The 20,357-nt window shown below is 41.1% G+C and overlaps 2 protein-coding genes and 1 long non-coding RNA gene across 11 annotated transcripts in view; 2 read left to right on the top strand and 1 right to left on the bottom strand.

Moving 5' to 3' along the window:
* Positions 1 to 3,100, top strand: part of ADGRG2 (adhesion G protein-coupled receptor G2) — a 114,056-nt gene extending 110,956 nt beyond the window's left edge. For both annotated transcript variants that reach the window (XM_014847893.3, XM_070502030.1), the window contains one exon: positions 1,304 to 3,100. In XM_014847893.3, the coding sequence (XP_014703379.2) occupies positions 1,304 to 1,488 (185 nt within the window). In that variant the 3' untranslated portion in view covers positions 1,489 to 3,100. The remainder of the gene's footprint in view (positions 1 to 1,303) is intronic.
* LOC139042653 (uncharacterized) overlaps positions 1 to 6,922 on the bottom strand; it is a 44,072-nt gene extending 37,150 nt beyond the window's left edge. Inside the window, exon 1 of the long non-coding RNA XR_011499625.1 lies at positions 6,784 to 6,922. This is a non-coding gene — a long non-coding RNA (uncharacterized lncRNA). The remainder of the gene's footprint in view (positions 1 to 6,783) is intronic.
* Positions 6,835 to 20,357, top strand: part of PHKA2 (phosphorylase kinase regulatory subunit alpha 2) — an 84,940-nt gene continuing 71,417 nt past the window's right edge. For 3 of the 8 annotated variants that reach the window (XR_011499624.1, XM_070502025.1, XM_070502022.1), the window contains exon 1: positions 6,968 to 7,600. Coding sequence is in view for 7 of the 8 variants with exons in the window: in XM_070502025.1 (XP_070358126.1) it covers positions 7,523 to 7,600 (78 nt within the window). In the remaining variant the exon portion in view is untranslated. The other 5 variants (XM_070502026.1, XM_070502027.1, XM_070502023.1 and 2 more) reach the window with 4 other exon arrangements.

Below are 20,357 nucleotides of genomic sequence, written 5' to 3'. Positions count from 1 at the left end.
GACATCCCTAACTCCCCAGTCTGCACACCAGGATCTGGGATGGATGAGGAATGGGATAGGCAATTTGAAAAAAGCAGCTGGAAGTTTAATGGTTTGTTTATGATACCAGGTCAGATTGTTCCTGCACCAAAATGCCTAGCTCAGGGCAGCTGCCTCAGACAGTCACATGCCCTATTTGAGCTGTGCCCAGAAATGGAGCTATGTTAACCACCTAGTTTGGGTGAATAGTACATATTTCAGTTATGTCTTAGAGGCTTGGGTACCAGCAGCCATCTCACTTGGTACACGAGGCCCCAAGTCACAGTTTGGAAGAAACATCACATGTTGACTCCTTTATTTCTGAGCCATGTAACTTTGAACAAAGCTTAATTTCTGAAACTTTTCCATCATCTGTGAAATGGGGCTAATAATAGCACCCATCCCGTAGGGTGATAAATGAGATGAAACTGATGAAGTTCTCAGCACTGTTAATCGTTATTACTATTATAATTATGGCATGAACTAACGAATGGGCTTATTATTCAGCTTTCCACATTGTATTCCAATGGTATAATGGTCAGAAGGATGGTGTCAAGTAGCTAGAGGGTCTCAGTAGCTGCGCCACCGCCCCCCCTGCCCCCCCCCCCCCGGCCAAATCAGGGCTTGCTCAGGGTAGCAGAGGCCCAGGTCCAAACCACAATTTCTTTAGAATGCCTAGCTTCTCCCTGGCCTGGACTCTGAGGCAGAATTGGTGGTTTGCTCTTGGGAATCAGTCCTATTCTGATTTGGTCAGAGGGGCTGGTTTAGCCTGTGAGAGACGATTTTTTCTTGCCATGACTGTTGTCGATCTGAGTTTCTCTGGTACAGAGTTTTATTTTATAGGAATCTTAGAGAACCAAGAACCTTGTAAGGGGACGTATGGGGATCTCTGTTAACCTGAACTTTTGGGGGGAGACCAGAATATTACACTCGGTTATCTTACACATATGCTACTACTTGAAATCAATATATGTTCACCCAGAGTTAGGAAATGGGCCTTTTAAAATCAAATATATTGCTTTGCTTCATATTTTGACCATTTCTTTTTTTTAAAAAACTGCCATAGAGAACTGGTTTCTGAATCATTCTCCAGTTTGTTTTGCCTACTTTCAGTGGCCTTAGGGAAAAAATGAAAAGTAAATAAAATATGACAATATAGCACAAATATTTTTTTAAAAGACATACTCTATGTGTGCATACTGAAGAATAAAGTGATGTTTAAGTTTACTTTTTAAATGCTTTCTGTGGATGCTTCATGACGCCAGTTTTGTTGCTCCTTACATAGGGAATGCTTCTACAGACAAGAATGGTGTTTCTTTCAGCGTTCAGAATGGAGACGTGTGCCTCCATGATTTCACTGGAAAACAGCACATGTTTAATGAGAGAGAAGATTCCTGCAATGGCAAAAGCCGTATCGCTCTCAGAAGGACTTCAAAGCGGGGAAGTTTACACTTTATTGAGCAAATGTGATTCCTTTTTCTAAAATCAAAGCATGATGCTTGAGAGTGTGAAAATGTCCAATTTTACCTTTTACACAATGTGAGATGTATGAAAATCAACTAATTTTATACTCAGCAACCTCTGGAGGAGCATAAACTAATTGAAGGCAATGGTTAGTATTAGAAGAGGAAACCAAGACATTATACCATGGTTTTTAGACATTTGCAATTTGGTTTCACATCTTTCATTTTAAAAGAAGATTGCTTTTAAACAACACACTAAGAATAAGACTCATTTAAAAAACAATCAAAAGTAGTTCACTTCCAGCCACATTTTAAAGAGGCTAAGTTATCTTTGATAACATCAGATAAAGGAACTGTTGACTTCAGCCTGTCGGTGAGTTTAGTTGTGCATGCCTTTGTTGTAAATAAGCTAAATTCTAGTGACCCACATGTCAAAAATCTTACTTCTACATTTTTTGTATTTATTTTCTACTGTGTAAATTTATTTCTTTGTAGAATTGTGGTTGTGTTATGTCTAATGTGATAATTCAGAAAATCCTTGCTGGTTCAGTGAATTCTAAAGCTCCTTTTGGAGATTACATGGGATGTGAAATACAGAAACGTCACTGAAATCAGGAAATAATGATGCCAGCCAGACTGGAAAAATGTAAGCAGACAGTGCCACAATTAGCTCATACAGTGCCTTTGAGTGAGCTATAAAAAGGTGCCCCCACTGGGCAGACACAGCCCCATGGGCTCATGGTTTGACAAACAGAGTGGGGGCCATATTTTAGCCCCACTCACTCACCCTCTTGGATGTACCCTTGTGCAGGGTACAACCTGAACAACCATACACGGCATCCAATACCGATACCCATCTCCTGACCTCATCCCTAGTCATCAGATTATGGAATCTGCACCAAGATGTTTAGCTTAATACCTTGGCCACAGAGAGGGATGGAACTGTAATCTAGACCATATGTCAGGAAAATTGTGAATGTGGAGGAGATACATACACTGCCACTTCTCAAATCCCCAGAGCCTTTCAGAAAAGGGGAGTAGAGTAGGATTACTTTTTAAAAGAGATGTATATAAGGAAAATAATCATATTGCTGTTCTTTAAAAGACAACTGCATGGTACTTTGTTGATTGTTATGACTGGTACACTCTGGCCCAGCCAGAGCTATAATTATTTTCTAAAAGGTATCAAGTTTTGACGAGTGTATAGTGACAAGAGGGAGCAGCTACTGGGAATGGTGAACTATCCTGCAATGCTATTGTTTCCATATGTATCAAACCCTGATTGCTCCTAGCTATAGAGGGTCCATCTGGCTTCCCACCTACAGCTGCCTGAGCAGTGCCTCAAGTATGTCCTTATTAGGAACATTTCAAAACCCTTTAGTTTAGTCTTTCCCTAAGGTTCCCTTGCATATATTTCAAGTGAATGTTGTATCCCAGACTAACTGTAGTAATAATGTAATACACTTCCATGAGTGCTGATTTGCCTTTGCAATATTTCTTCTCCGATTTATTTAATTGTCTTGTATTTATACGTTAAAATCGCCAAAATAAATTTGCAATTAAGTCCTTTGAGAACTTTCACAAACAGAAAACGTTTGAGATCTCTTTCCCTGGTGGCATGGCATGGAAGCGGTTGGACGGGTCTGATTAAGACGAACACACGGTAACATCTTTTGGCAAACAGCAGGCACACTGTGACTGTGAAGTTAGAGCAAGGATTGTTCTGCCTCACGAGATCAGTTGCTGAGGTTTCTTTTTCTTTTTTCCCTTACTCTTTCAAGATTATCTCTTTAACACATGTTGCCATTGGCCCACACAAGCCCCAGATTTGGATCCCCTCCAAGTGTCTGCTTCCTCAGCATCAAACAGAATTTCAAGAAGGTGAGGACAGGATTTGGGGTTTCTGGGGAGCACAGGAAAGCCACAAACATGGAAGCTGGCCTCAACTCCACAAGAGTTCTCTGAGCAATCTCTCCTTCCCCGATGCTCAGCTGCCTCAAAGATGTTGAGTACTAAATTGATGAGGAAAGTGGTGAGATAGTCTAGATTTGGGAGGCAAGATCTCAGAAACCAAATCTCCTGAAGCAGATTATGTAACCAAAGTGTATACACAAAAGGATGCACAATGTCCTATGTCTTTTAGATCCCGCCCCCTCCCTTATTTTCTTATTGTCTTTTGTGTCTGGGCTGCAGTCCTTAAGCCAAATTCTCTTGTCTACTTTTTTACTTCAGACAGCAAAGGGCAGGGCAGAGAGAATGTTCCTGAGAAGCATCCTCCTTTGGGTTTAAAATTGTTCCCACAATCTAAGACTCTACTGAAGGAGACAGAAGTGGTGCCAATATGAGGAGGCAAGGAGTGTCACAGCAGTGGCCAGCATTTGAAGAAGTATTTCCTCAGAACATTCGAGAAGTTTTTTCCCAAAACACACTGCAATCAGTAGTGTTTGCATAACTTCAATGAGCAGCATCATGATTGTTCTCAGCAAAAATGGTGAAATGGCTTCATTTGGGGTACTGGGTTGTGTCTGACGAGGTCACTTAGGAGACAGGTGAGTTTGTTGAAGGCCATTTCGACGAAGAACTAATTTAGTGAATGAGCAATTTACCAAATGGACTAGTGTGTTGTCATTTTGTCTCCATAACAGCATTTTAAGGACTATTTAGTTTGTCTCTGCCTCAGCTGCTTGCTGCTGCGGTTGGAGGCTGAGGACAGGAAAAGGAAAGACTGAGTGGACTTAAGAACATGGATGGGAAGAATTCTTATCAGTATATTCTTTTTTCTTTTCACCTCAGCCTCTAGGTACAACATCAAAAAGTTGAGGCAGACAAAAATTGAATACCCTCTTCCAGAATATATTCTTTTAAATATATTTATAAATATATTCTTCACTATGAAGAAATCTTATGCTCCCTGGTGTTTCCTCTCTTTACTGCTCAGTTTCCAACTAGCTACAGGAAGCTGAAACAGAGGCAAATTCAACATTCTTTAAAATATTGTGATGAAAAACAAAATGATTTCCAGTTAACTAAAATTGCCATAGAAGTAACTAAATTTGGCAAATTGGCTATTTTCAGCTAATTGATTCAGAATGGACCCTCTCCTCTATGTCAAAGATGGAGTGCTTTTCTTTAGAGTCAAAGACCTGAATCCTCCAGGACAAACATTTGTTGGTTTCCACTTTGGACAGTGACATGTGGCTCTCTGGGAACTTCCTTGGCAGAAGCCCCTGTGGCAGAACAATGAGCAGACCCTCTGGCTGGGGTCAGAAGGGTCATACAAGGTATCACTCTAGGGTCCAGTTTTGGATTTTCATCCTTATGAAGATCATGAATCAGCTTCAGAAACAACAACATACCCCATCACATTCCATATCTGATTCCTCACAAATGTTTGAGAAATGACTTGGAGACAGGTTTATATTGGGTCACAACCAGAGAAAGGCTTCATGCATCTGGGAACGAAGATATAGAGGTTTTGTATTTCAGGGACATAGGATACTAAGATACGAGTCTGGTTTTTATATAGCACAGCTTCTAGTCCAAAATGAATCACTAAAGTTCACTTGGAAATTTAAAAGCTAAAAAGTAGCTTCTTGGTTTTATCTGAATTTCAAGCTTATTGAAAACTGTAGCTTATATGATAATATGTATTAAAGCATAGATCAAAGCCTAAGAATGTAGGCTGGCTACACACCGAAAGGGGTGCATGTTTGTATAGCAGAATTTACGAAGAATGAGATAAGAAACTGAAAATGTTTCTATACTGGATGGAAATGCCAGGTAATGAGCAAAGGTCATCAGTTATTTCCCCCATGGCTGCAAAATGGACTCTTGAAGAAGCATTCAGTGTGAACAAAAGCAGTAATGAAAAGAAGCAATGATCCCAGCTTTTAGATGCAGAAGAATGCATGAGAGTTCTCGTAAGAGTACACAGTCAGATTCCAAAAGAGCTTTAATGGTGATAACAATGTCTCGTTTTATTTACCTCTAGACCATAGCAAATTCTGCATGGAAGCACATCACATGGATTGCTGCATAATTTAAGAGCCAAATAGTATGTGAGATAATGAGGGGTTTGGTGCTTTAGTTGAGCGACACAGATTTACGTTATGAAATTTCTAAAATGAACTTAATTAAGGACTGTACATAGGGGACCCAGCTGAGCAGGACTAATTTTCTTTCTTTCAACACTAATTGAGCTACAACTACGTGCTCAACACTGTACCCGGCATGGTAGGAGATAGCAAAGACTGTTTCAGTGAATACTTACAATCCACTTAGAAAAACATACTTCACATGAAAAAAATAACAATATGAGGCAATATGTTAGTGTCAAATGATGATGAAAACAGCTATGATTTATGAAGTACTTTTCTATAAGTCAGGCATGGTGCTAAGGGCTTTACATTCATCCTCTTGATCAGAGTCACCCTAGGAGGTAGGTGCTATTATTATCCCCATTTTACTGATGAGAATATTGAATTTCAAACAACTAAAACAGCATACTGAAGTCCACACTACTGTGTAAATGGCAGAACTGGAATTTGAACTCACTTTGAACTGACTCCAAGATCTAAGTTCTTACTAAAGAAATTGTTATGGGAATTCAGAGAATGGGGAGGCAGGAGGTGAGCTAGCCCTTAGAGAAAAGATAGGCTTGAGAGAAGCAAGGAGGAGAAGGGCTCACGTTGTCAAGCGTACAGTAAACGCATGGAGACTAGCAAAGAAGCTTGTGCAAATGATTACATTGGCCAAGGTGTCCAGGAGAATTCATATAGGGCCAGATTTTGGTGGAAAATGAATACTGGGCCGAAGATTGTGAACTGTAGGTAATTTGCGGCCATGAGCAACTGTAATGCCAACTTGCAAGTTGTAGGCCTGTAGGAGATGGACTGCAGGCCTGGCCTGGTGAGCGGCGCCCAGGTGATTAGGGGCGAGGCTGCAGGCGCCGGGGGCAGCTGGGGGACCCTGCCCCGGTCGCCCCCTTTCCCTTCCCGGCTGTGCCCCGCTACTCGGCTTCCGCTCGGCAGCGGAGACGCGGCCCGCGGAGGGGCGCCCAAGCGGCTGCAGTGGGGGGCCCTATTTCTCCCGCCTCTGGTGAGCTTGGCTACCCTGCCCCGGGGCCTTCTCCGGGCCGCTGGATGAGGCAGCCTCATCCACTGCTCGGAGGGCTCGGATCCGCTGCGGGGGCGTATCTGGGGGCGGGGCCAGGGACCTGACTGTGAGCTCATCGCAGGGCGGGGCCGCAAGCGACGCACGGTGTTAGGAGCGTTCCGGGTCCCTAGAGGAGCGGTCCCCTTACCTTCCTCCTCAGGCCCGCTCCGCGGGTTCCGCTCCGCGCCAGGGGCGGAGCCGGAGGCGGGCCCAGGGGCGGGGCCGAGGGCGGGTCCAGGGCGTCCAGGTGGCCGCCGCGGAAGGGCCTGTTTCTCCAGCTTCCACTTGGGGTGAACGGCCGGCGGGGAGGTAAAGGGCTCAGGGATGCAAACTAGTTCCCGTCCGGAGTCAAGCTCTCTGCTGCTTCCGCGGGCCACCCCTTTTTTCTTCCCCCTCAGGCGGGGCCTCGGAGTGTTCCGTTCCGCGCCGGGGGCGGGGCGGGGCTGCGTGGGCCGGGGCCGGCGGGTGGGATAGGCTTGGCAGCCCGCCCGGGGGCCTCCGCCGGACCGCCTGAAGACAAAAAAGTCTCGTCTGGGGCATCGGCGCCCCACTCCCAGAACCCGGTTCCCCTCTTCTCCCGCGGGGCCGCGTGGGACCCGCGAACGTCGGGAGCGCTGCGGGCCTGGTCCAGGCGGGGCCGCCGTAGCGCTAGCCCCTGTGGCCACCCCCGCGCCTTCCAGCTGTGCGAAAACGCTGGTTGGCTTGCTTTCCAATCGAACTTTGGTTCTATCATTTTAAAAAGTTCCGACCTCCTACTGTCGAGTTCCATCCCGAAAACCGACTGAGGCTCTAACTATTTGGGAACCAGGCCGTCTTGGCGGCTGCAGCCCTGGTGTCCCACCTCCGCGCAGCAGGTCGGGCGCCGCGGCCCCGGGAGCCTCGCGGAGATGAGGAGCAGGAGCAATTCCGGGGTTCGCTTGGACGGATACGCGCGGCTGGTGCAGCAGACCATCCTGTGCTATCAGGTAAGGAGGGGCCACCCCGCGCTGATCTCTCGTGGCACATTCTCTACCCAGTCCCCTTTCGTGTCCTGAGACTGCAGTTCAGAGGTTTCCTCTTTAAATCCAGTCCTTGCTGGCCGGTAGTTACCCCCACCCCGTCCTCTTTACGAGTCAGGAGACCGAAGGGCTGTGCGGCTCCTCTTTGCCGAATTCTTTGACCACTGTTTGGGACCGAAGACAGAAAGAGCTCCCTGGGTGCCCTAGTACAAAATGCGTCTTTTTGCATTGCCTCTGCTTCTTTCGGGTGAGGGAGGAGGTGTGTGTAGGTTGGACAGAGCGCACTGAATGATGACGGTGAACTCTGGACTGCGAGGGCAGTAGACAAGCGCAAAGAAGCTCCTGAGGTTTGCATCCCACTCTGGAGTGTTGAGCGACTGCTGCCGCCCATCCCATGAGTTACCTTGTTAGGAGACCCACCTGCGAGGGTCGTAGGGCTTACCCTAGTTGCTATTTTACAGTTGAGAAAACTGCAGGCCAAAAAGGTTACTGCATGTAGTAGGGAGACCCAAATGCACGTCTTCTACTTCCAAGTTCAAGGGCACCTGTGAGGCTGACCATGTGGTGTGTGGTGTGAATATGCCAGCTGTTTTGTATTACTGGGCTAATGGCCCATCATGTAAGACCACTGGACTATTTTTATTCCTATTGAAGACAGCATCTATGTTGCTTGCCCTCAATCAACAGCAACTATTTATAGGACCTCCGTGTCGGAGAAGGAAGTAGCATTCCATGGTTAGAGGCCCGGCATGCAAGTTGGGAGCAATGGTTACTCCCAAGCCACTGAGTGTTTTCCCTACTTAGCCAGTTTCTCAGCTTAGTTTCCTCGTTCGGGAAATATTTATTGTGTACCTATTATATGCGAGGCACTCTGTCAGATGCTGGGCTTACAAAGAAGAACAAGTGCTTGTAATGCAGAGAAATTTATGCGTAAGGTATAGGTTCAGAGTCCCTTGTCTGAAACCCTTGGGGCCAGATGTGGTTTGCAAGTCAGAAATGTCCAAATTTTAGAAAGGTAATATACATATATTATATATTCTATAATAACTTCAGTGGGCAGCACCCCTTAATCAAACACATTATTATTCCCACGTCAGAATGTGACTGTTCACACTGAGTAGGAAAAGTAAAGGACAGCAAGTAGTTTCACATCAGTTCACCTTATCTTTTGCCACTGAACGAGCTTGCTGCAAACACTTTAAATTTTCAGAGCTTATTGGCTTTTTGGCTTATTGGCTTTTGAAATGGGCACAAAGGATTATGGTCCTTATTTGGGGAGTTTAGCCCAGTTTGGGGAGCAGAGGAGGAGCCCTGGAAGAGATGATGTTCCAGATGAGAACTGAAGAACGAGTAGGCAGGCAAATGAAGGTTATTTTTTGCCTTCCTCTTTGGAATATATTATAATTACATCTACAAAGTGTTTTAAAATCCGAGTTGAAAGGCCTTTCTCTTCATTACTGTGATGGAAGGGGCTGTATGGAGCTTGCTTCTTGTGTCACACCTGGGGTTGAGCCCCTAGCTCTGCCTTGAATGACATATGCAATCTTTACTCAACCTCTCTGAGTCCAAGCCCTCATCTGTAAAATGGGGATAATAACACCTGTCTCCACTGAGATATTGTGAAGAAAAAGTTATTGCCCTGTATGTTGCCTGGGACCCAGTAGGCAATCAGTAAATAGTGAATGCTATAGGTGGTGTTATGACTCTGATTTAGGCCACACATTGCCAGGCCACACGTCCTTGCCTCACCACCCTGGGCCATCACGCTCCCTTTCCTGAATGCCCTGATACAGCTACTAATTGCTTTCTGATCTTTGAACATAATTATGTCTCCCCATTGATGCGGTGCGATCCTTAAGCACAGAGACCTCACCAGTTTCTTCCTTTTGTATCAAGCAGTGCTCCAGGCACATGAGAGGTCCCCTTAAGGCCTTGTTGATAAAATACTTCCTGCAGGCTCTCAGCCATCCTAATGACCCAGCTATTGATCCAGGCTTGTCTTCCCTCAGGAGCAAAAGAACTGTTTTCTCATCAAAGCAAATCTGCAGCGTTGGACTTTCCTCTCCAACATTTTAATGATTAAAGAAAAGTTGTCTGAGCCTTTAGTTGTATTTAATTTGGGGGTAGTTGGTGAGAAGTCCCTATGTTTGCCCTCTTTTCTCGTGCTGACTGCATCATCAAAGTCTTTTGGCTAACCGAAATCCTCCAAGTGCCTTCTGCTGGGAACTCCCATGAGCCTGCACGTGCAGAGTCGCACTCCTTCCCACCTTCTGCCTCGCACCCATCCCGCCCCAGCAGCTCGTCTTCACAGTCGTAGAGCCCTAACCCATTTAGGGCCTCGTCATCTTTTCTGAGTGATCCTAGGCAGGTCACCTACCCACTTTAAAAATGAATGAGCAATTTTATGTTATGCATATTTTACCACAATAAAAAAATGAGCTGGACTAGTGATTTCTAAAGTTGGTGCTGTATCTCCCCATCTCCTGTAGATATGTGCAGATGTTAATGAGGCATTTTTCGGTGTCAGCTGTTACAAGCTCTGAACTCAGTTTCTCATTTGCTTTTTAAATGAAGATCAACTTACACTGATTTCACTTCTTAGAAATCATTCAGTGTTTAATATGTCAAACTCAATCATTCTGTTAGATCCAGTAGTTTGTTCATTGTAGCTAGCGTGTCAACTAATTCTTTTTTCTGCATCTGTGAAAGAGAAGCACTTTCTCCATTAGTCATTTTCCAAATATACTTGCTACTAAGTATTATTTGAATCTTTAAGACACTAAAGGAAAGAGATATGTTTATAAAAGGGTCTTTTTGCAGGTTTGGTTTTGTAAATAGAGAGAGTATAAATATACAATCTAGGGAGTTTCTTCAAATATTTATTAACTTAAAAAACAAAAGAAACTCCTAAATTTATTTTGGCCCCAATACTAACTTCATATGTTTCTTCAATATCAGCTCTGTTGGAAGGCTCATTAATAAAAATGTTAAGTACGAAGTGGTGATAAGAGCATATGGATCAGAAAGAAAAATAATGATCAAGGGAGTGTTCACTGTAACTAAAGAATATTTCGTATAAAAAGCAGATAATTAAGAGACCAGGACAGTAACTAAAAATTGCTGTTTAGTGGCAATGGAGTTTAAAATGAGAAGAATAGGGTAACTAAAACATGGAGTATGGAACAAATAGTGACAATAAGAAAGACTAATTTGGGGGAAAGTTTTAAAAAGATATGATTAAATACTAGAAAATAATAACATGGCAGAAGAATGAGAGGAGACTGGGGTTAAAGCATTCTAAGGCCCTTATCATGTTCAGAAGGAAGGATAGAGGTATTATATATTTTAAGTCAAGAGTTCATATTTAAGCATTACCACTTAAGTGATATAAATGGAATATATAACTTAAAACAATGAAGGAATAAAGAAAATTTGATCATTCCAAGAGAAGGAAGGAAAAGAGTGTTTGAGGAGAGAGGGAAGGAAAACAAAACAAACCAAAGCATAGTAAGTGTAAAGGACAAAACAAGAAGATTGAAATAAGTCCAACTATATTAGTAATCACAAGAAATGTAAATGCTTAAATTAGCCAGATAATAGAAATTATTAACATATTTTTATTGTGGTCATAATAGTTTATAACATTGTGAAATTTCAGTTGTACATTATTCTTTGTCAGACACCATATAAATGTGCCTCTTCACCCCTTGTGCCTACGGCCCAAGCCCTTTCCCCCTGGTAACCACTAACCTGTTCTCTTTGTCTATAAGTTTGTTTATCTTCCACAAATGAGCAAAATCATATGGTGTTTGTCTTTCTCTGTCTGGTTTATTTTGCTTAATGTAATACCCTCAAAGTCCATCCATGTGGTTGCAAATGGGATGATTTTGTCTTTTTTATGACGGAGTAGTATTCCACTGTATACATATACCACATCTTCTTTATCCATTCATCAGTCGACGGGCACTTGGGTTGCTTCCACGTCTCGGCTGTTGTGAATAGTGCTGCAGTGAACACTGGGGTGCATAAGTCTCTTTGTATTGTTGATTTCATGTTCTTTGGATAAATACCCAGAAGTGGGATAGCTGGGTCATATGGTATTTCTATTTTTAATTTTTTGGGAAATCTCCATACTATTTTCCATAGTGGCTGCACTAGTTTGCATTCCCACCAGCAGCGTATGAGGGTCCCCTTTTCTCCACATCCTCTCCAACATTTTTTATTTTTTGTCTTGGTGATTAATAGCCATTCTAATGGGCATAAGGTGATATCTAAGTGTAGTTTTGATTTGCATTTCCCTGATGATTAGGGATGTTGAGCATCTTTTCATTTGCCTATTGGCCATCTGTATATCTTCTTTGGAAAAATGTCTGTTCGTATCCTCTGCCCACTTTTTGATTGAGTTGTTTGTCTTTTTGTAGTTCAATTGTGTGAGTTCTTTATATATTATGGAGAGTAACCTCTTGTTGGATATATGATTTGCAAATATTTTCTCCTACTTGGTGGGTTTTCTCATTTTGATCCTGGTTTCCTTTGCCTTCTAGAAGCTCTTTAGTCCGATGAAGTCCCACTCGTTTATTTTTTCTTTTGTTTCCCTTGTCTGAGAAGACATGGTATTCGAAAAGATCCTTTTAAGGCTGATGTCAAAGAGTGTACTGCCTATATTTTCTTCTAGAAGTTTTATGGGTTCAGGTCTTACCTTCAAGTCTTTGGTCCATTTTGAGTCTATTGTTGTGTATGAAGAAAGATAATGGTCTACTTTCATTCTTTTGCATGTGGCTGTCCAGTTTTCCCATCACCATTTATTGAAGAGGCTTTCCTTTCTCCATTGTATGTTCTTGTCGAAGATTAGCTGTCCATAGATGTGTGGTTTTATTTCTGGGCTTTCAATTCTGTCCCATTGATCTGTGTGCCTATTTTTGTACCAGTACCATGCTGTTTTGATTACTATAGTTTTGTAATATGTTTTGAAGTCAGGGATTGCGATGCCACCACCTTTGTTCTTCTTTCTCAGGTTTGCTTTGGTTATTTGGGGGGTTTTTGTTGCCCCATATGAATTTTAAGATTCTTTGTTCTACTTCTGTAAAGAATGTCATTGGGATTCTGATTGGGATTGCTTTGAATCTGTAGATTGCTTTAGGTAGTGTGGACATTTTAACTATGTTTATTCTTGCAATCCATATGCATGGATATCTTTCCATTTCTTTATCTCATTATCAATTTCTTTTAGTAATGTCTTATAGTTTTCCTTGTATAGGTCTTTCACCTCCTTGGTTAAATTTATTCCTAGATATTTTATTCTTTTTGTTGCGATTGTAAATGGGATTGTATTCTTGAGTTATTCATTGTGTTAGTTTGTTATTGGAGTATAGAAATGCCACTGATTTTTGTCAGTTGACTTTGTACCCTGCAACTTTGCTGTAGTTGTTGATTATTTCTAATAGTTTTCCAATGTATTCTTTGGGGTTTTCTATATATAAAATCATGTCATCTGCAAACAGTGAGAGTTTCAATTCTTCATTGCCTATTTGAATTCCTTTTATTTCTTTTTCTTGCCTAATTGCTCTGGCCAAAACCTCCAGTACTATGTTGAATAAGAGTGATGAGAGTGGGCACTCTTGTCTTGTTCCTGTTCTCAGAGGGATGGCTTTCAGTTTTTTCCCATTGAGTATGATGTTTGCTGTGGGTTTGTCATATATGGCCTTTATTATGTTGAAGTACTTTCCTTCTATACCCATTTTATTGAGAGTTTTTTGTCATGAATGGATGTTGGATCTTGTCAAATGCTTTCTCTGTGTCTATTGAGATTGTCATGTGGTTTTTGTTCCTCATTTTGTTAATGTGGTGTATCACATTGATTGATTTGCAGATATTGAACCATCCCTGTGTCCCTGGTATGAATTCCACTTGATCATGGTGTATGATCTTTTTAATGTATTACTGTATTCAGTTTGCCAATATTTTGTTGAGGATTTTTGCATCTATGTTCATTAGCGATATTGACCTGTAATTTCCCTTCTTTGTGTTGTCCTTGTCTGGCTTTGGTATTAGGGTGATGTTGGTCTCGTAGAATATGTTAGGAATTTTCCTGTGTTCCTCAATTTTTTGGGATAGTTTGAGAAGGATAGGTAATAAATCTTCTTTGGATGTTTGGTAGAATTCTCCAGAGAAGCTGTCTGGTCCTGAACTTTTATTTTTTGGGATGTTTTTGATTACTGTTTCAATCTCTTTACTTGTGATCCGTCTATTCAGATTCTTTATTTCTTCTTGATTAACAAATTTTTTAAAAAGATATATGTGGTTTATAAGAGATAAAACCTAAAATAGGATACTGAAAGGTTGAAAGTAATTTAGTGGGACAAGATATACCAACAAATGCTAACCAAAAAGAAACTGGTGGACTTGTACTAATATCAAACAGTAGATTTTGAAATTTAAAAAGTTATTAGGGATAAAGAATGTTATTACTAGATGATAAAAGGATAATTCACCAAGAAAATAAAGCAGTTTTAAATCCACAGAATACTAACAACATAGCTTCAAAATGTATACAGCAAAACTTGACCTAATTGTAGGAGAAGTTAACATATCCATAATCATAGTGGGAATTTTACAACTCCCCTCTCTCAGATACTAATAGTTCAAGCAGAGAAATAATTAGGACATAGAAAATTTGAGCACCATAAGAAAGAAACTTGATCAAGCATACACATGTAGAACTCTGCACCCCGCCAATAGAGAATACTTATTTGTTTCAGCCTTGCAAAGTATATTTTTCAAAAATTCATTACAAATTAGGGTATGAAGGAAGTCTCAAAAATTACTGAGGAATCAGCTTTATACGCACCACATTTTTTGGCCAAAATGCAAGAAAATTAGCAATACAAAATGACTGCTAAAGCCCCCCCAAATATGTTTGGAATCTTACTAAGCCCACTTCTAAATATATCTAAATAGGTCATGGATATATATATATTATATGTATATACCGACACACACACACACACACACACACACACATATATATGTCATGGATCTAAAAATAAATTATAATAGAAATTATGAAATGTCTAGCACTGAATAACAACAAAAGCATTCCAAATATACAAATTTATGGGATATAGCTAAAGTGGGATTTGAAAAGAAATTTGTATCCTGAAATCTATATATTAGAAAAGAGGAAAGATTTAAAAAATAGTGAACTCAAGATTGAGAAAAGGTCAACAGAATGCACCCAAGAAAATAGAAGAAAGGAAATAATAAAGATAGGAGCAACAATTAATATAATATAAAACAAATAATAAAGATTGACAAAACCGAAAGCTGTTTTTTAGAAAAGACTAATTAAATAGATAAACTTCTGGCAGGGTTGATGGGAACGGGGAGGAGGGACAAATAAAGAATATTAGGAGAAAATGGAAGATGGAAAAATACTATGAATAATTTTGGGCATTAAATTTGAAAATGTAAATGGGCAGTTTTCTTGATAAATGTTACCAATGTTAACCCAAGAAAAAATTAAATCTCAGTTAGACCTATAACCATTAAAGAAATTGAATGAGTCGAAAAAAGTCCTAGTCCAAGATGGGTTTATAGACTAGGACCAAGGAACATAAAGAGGTTTATGTATTCATTCATCTTTGAAAGTGAAGGAATTTGGCTTCTGTTCTGAGTGGGAAGGGAAGCCATGAGAGGCTTTTGAGCAGATGAATGACATCTGAATAGTGTTTGAAAAATCTCACTTCACTGGCTGCATGGAATATTGACTGTAAGGAGCAAAGGAGTGTAGCAAGGTGACCAGTTAGGAAGCTTCTGCAGCTGGAGCATGATGGCTCAGACAAGGGTGGGGGCAGTGGAGACAGCTGGGAGTAGTGGAATTTGGGGGAAATTTTAAAGATAGAGATAATAGGACTTACTGGTGGATTGGCTCTAAGATGTGTAGAAATAAAGAAGTCAAGAATGACGCCAAGCTTTTTGGCTTGACAACCAGTAGGATGGAATTGCCATTTACTGAGATGAGAAGATTGTAGAGGAGCAAGTTTGGGGAGGAAGATAAGGAGTTTCTTAAGTCTGAGGTACCCATTAGGCATCCAAGTAGAAATGGTAAGTAGGCGGTTGAATATATGAGTCTAGAAGTCAAGGAAGAGGTCTGAGCTGGAGATAAAAATCTGGGAGTTATTGGTATATATGTAGTGTTTAAAAGGCCATGAGGCTTTATGAAATCACAGGAGTGAGTATAAACAGAAAAGAGATGATGTTCAAAGAGGAGCTTTCCAAAAATGGAGAGATCCAGAAGATGAGGAGGAGCCACCAAGGGAGACTGAGGAGAAGCAGTGTGAGAATTACTGGAGCAAAGTGCTCGAGTGAGTAAGAGGGCTGGAGTGTAGCACACATGTGGTGGGTGACCTTAGAGAGGAGCACAGAGAGTTTATCTGTTAAAACAAGAGGGAAGGCAGGGTACATGGGCACCATGGTCTCTTTCAATTGTTTCTACTTTCTCATCGAAACACGAGGCATGGTCATTAGCTGAGAGGGAAGATAGGGAGGAGTTACCGGAGGTTTGAAGAAAGAGGAGAAGGTTTGAAATAGTCCTTTAGGAGAAGAAGGGAATGATGGACCAGGGATTTCCAGTATGATTGTTGGACAGTGCTAGGGGTCATTAATTTTGAGTGAGTTCAATCAGTATGGCTGTGTGTTTTTCTCCAGCCACATTTAGCTGCACAGGTGCACCCCTAGAGTAGGCGAAGAGTCAGATTTAACCAGAGCTAGAGTTTTGCCCCGTGAGCACAATGGAATGAGAAGGAGCAAGGGATCAACAGATAACCCCTATCTTAAATAAACTTTCAGATAAAAGATAAAGAGGGTTAACTCCCAACTCCTTTTATATGACCAGTATCCCAAGATACCACAGTCGAACAAGACATATGAAAAATAATATTTATGGAGGAAATTCACCTATGAATATTGATGCAGAAATACAAAGTAGAATACTAATAAAATCCAGCAATGTATAAAAAGGTACATCATGATCAAGTGGAGTTTACCCAGGAATACAAGGACATTTACTGTAAGAAAATCTCTTAATGTAACTTACCACATTAAGAAATTAAAGGAGAAAAATCATGTGATCATCTCAATAGATGTAGAAAAGCATTTGATAAAATTCAGCATCTATGAATAATTTTTTAAAAGCACCTCTTCGCAAACTAGGCTATCATGGGAATTTTATTATCCTGATAAAAGATAATCTTAAAAAAATAACCTACAAACATCATAACTAAAGTATTGGTGAAAGATTAGAAAAAATCTCTTTAAAGTCAGGAACATCTGAGATCCTCACTATCACTCCTTCTATTCAGCATTGTAATTGTGACCCATGTAACAGACATGAAAAAGAAATGAGAGGTAGGGGCCGGCCCGGTGGCGCAGCAGTTAAGGTCACACGTTCCGCTTCTTGGCGGCCTGGGGTTCGCCGGTCCCGATCCCGGGTGCGGACATGGTACCGCTTGGCAAAAGCCATGCTGTGGTAGGCGTCCCACGTATAAAGTAGAGGAAGATGGGCATGGATGTTAGCTCAGGGCCAGTCTTCCTCAGCAAAAAGAGGAGGACTGGCAGTAGTTAGCTGAGGGCTAATCTTCCTCAAAAAAAAAAAAAAAGAAATGAGAGGTATAGAGATGATCGTTATTTGCAGATAGAAGTGCCATAGAAAACCCCAAACTACTGGAACTAGAGTTCTCAATTTTTAGAGTAAGTTTTGGGGTGATTTTTTATGCAGCAATAAATAACTAATACAGAAGCTTAGTCCTGAGAGAATCTTTGGGGAACCAGCCACTTATTTAGTTGATTGGATTCAAGTTTCAATCTTACTTGAGAGCTTGTTTCAGTTTGGTTAGATAGCAGGTGACATCATTGCTTAGCTTCTGGGTTTGTGAATATTCTCTTTTCATTACTTCTCTTAATAGCAAAGAGAAGTTCCAGAATAACCAAAAAATATTTTAAGTCCAACTCTCCTCTTTCACGGTTTCCCTTTAATTAAGTTGATTCCCTTCATCATTTATAGTAATTTTATGTATTATATTTCTATGATTGTATTCTACAGTACAAGCAATTCACAGAAGAGGAAACTAATTAATATGTGAAATGATGGCTCAACCTCACTAGTAATCTGAGAAAGTAAAGCAAATCAAAACAATAAATTCAGACTGACAGATTGACAATTATAAAGCATAATTCTAAGTGTTGGCAAGGTTGTAGAGAAGGGGTAATTCTCATACACTACTCATAGGAAAATGTATTAATTAAGACAGACTAACTGCTAAAACAAACAAAGCCCGAAATTTCATTGACTAAACACAGAAGTTTATTTTTCACTCATAAAACAGCCTAGTGTGGGTCCAGGTCAGTAGAGGTGTCATCCAGAGACTTGGGCTACCATTGGCTCTGGCATCTTCAATGTGAAGCTCCTGAGGTCACCCTTGATGTTGACATCCAGCTGGTGGGTCAGGAAAGGGTATGGAAGATTGTTTATGAGAGAGTTTTACGGCCAAGGCATGGAAGTTGTGTACTTCACTTCCACTCACATTCCTTTGGCTAGAACTCAAACACATGGTCACATCTAACTGCAAGGGAGGATGAAGAATGTAATATAGCTGAATGCCTAGGAGGAAGAGGAAATTCAGTTAGTGATTAGCTAGTAGTCTACGCCATAGAATGTAAGTTAGACTATTAATTGGTATAATCACCTTAGAAAACAATTTGGAGATATTGATGAAACTGAAGCTAACGCATACCCTATGACCCAAGAGGTCCAGGTCTAGAAATATATGGTAATGATGTGTTCTTGCACATTACCCAAGGACTTTTGTTGAAGCATTGTTTGTAAAAGGGAAAAATGAGAGACAATCTAAATGTTCATCAGTTTGGAAATGGACAAATAGAGATCTAGCCACACAATGGAATACTATACAACAGTTAAAAGGAATGACCTAGACTTACATGTATCAAATTGGGTAACCTTCAGAAATTTAAAGTTGAGTGAAAGAAAAAGTTATAGAAGAATAAGTATGGTATGCTACTGTGTGTGTAGAACTTTAAAAACACCCAGAATAATGTTCTGTCTTGCTTATGGATGCATATATTTGTTGTAGGAATTTTTAAAACATGGACAGGAAAAATACACTCCAACTTTGGAGTAGTATAGTAGTTCTCAGAGTGTGGTCCCCAGATTCCTTAGGATCCCTGAGCCCTTTTCAGGGCTGATGGATGGTTGTCTGGTCCATGTGTCGACTTGAGAAAGAAAGTGCTCAATGGATAACGTTTTCCCCTTTCTGGTGTAATCCAGTGCCCTGCCTTCTGCCACCTCCTACTTCAACTCCTTTCAGGTGCAGCCAGGAGGAGGGTTTTTGCTGTGTCCTTTTTAGGACAACCTTTAAATATTTTAGTGCCAGATAAAAACATTTGAGTAATTCAGTGAAAAAAGTCCTTGAATCCTCCATTTACAAATAGAAGACTGTAATCCATACAAGGGAGAGGTTTAGAATTGTCTCAAGTTTCAGGTTCCAAAAGATCACCTGGTCAGTTCACCTAGTCTCGTATAACTTGTGAAGACTCCCAGCCAAGATTGTTGAGGAGACCTTTTTCAAGATCATCCTGCTGGTGAGCTCGCAGCCCCATGATAAGCACTCTGTTTTGTTGGAAACAGCCCGGAGTGGAGATAAATACTTTAGATAGACCAGACTGCTGTGAATGCCAAATAAAGTTGCAGTCTCCTTACTTTGCATGTTAAAATAGTGAAACTTTAAAAGGCTATTTCTTTAAATATCGTGAGGTAGATGTGAGATTTATTTCGTGAATTTTACTAACAGAGTGAAATAAGTCTCACATTTGCCTCACAATGGGTAGGTAGAACATAATTAATGTTCATAAAATACATTTAGAGAGCAATTCTTAATCAAGTGGGTTACAGGCCCGTTTGAGAACTAGATGAAGGCTGAGTATCCTATCCTCTCCTGAGAAAAATGCTCACACAAAGATTCCAGGAGTCTCATGGACCTCTATCTCCCTGCCCACCACGGCCCATCTATGGGCTCTGAGCAGATCCTCTAGAGAGCCCAGATTCCAAGTGACATGTGTGATGCTTCCGTGCTGTGAACCCAAACCTAATGGAATAAAAGTCAGTCTCATAATTGAAAATATCAAATAGTGACACTCACGATTCTTCTGCTCAGGTGAAAGGTTACTAGAGTGGCACCCAGGGAATCCAATACCTCAAACTTCAGGTGTCAGCCAGAAAAAGACTGACGGCCCTACTGAGTTTGAATGTGTTCTGAAAGTTTCCACAACACCAGGCTAAGGACTAACATCTCAGTAATCCCACACTTACTACAGGAATTGGCAAGAGAGGCAAAGAATTAAAATCTCCTAAGAGAGTGGTAAAGTCATTTGCACATTTGATTATAGCTAAAGGGCTCAGAATGGTTTCTGTGAGTTTTGAAAGTTTTAAGAGGAGCAGTGGGATCTGGAACAAAGACGGAATAATGCTGGAATAAAGTGGAGCCTGCAATGCTTGGCTCTCCTCCCAGTTTATTTCCCTAGAAGCCGTCATTCAGTCGTAAGAGGTGGTGCACATGCCCAGGCCTGGGACAGCTTGTAGCTTGTGCAGTCTTTGTAAACTCAGAGGGGGAAAATCTAATAAGCAGCAGTTTAGAAAAAGACATCATTTGAA

Source organism: Equus asinus, chromosome X, assembly GCF_041296235.1.
Source record: "Equus asinus isolate D_3611 breed Donkey chromosome X, EquAss-T2T_v2, whole genome shotgun sequence".
NCBI lineage: Eukaryota > Metazoa > Chordata > Mammalia > Perissodactyla > Equidae > Equus > Equus asinus.
Note: the sequence above shows the minus strand (reverse complement) of the source record. Positions and strands in the feature narration are given on the sequence as shown.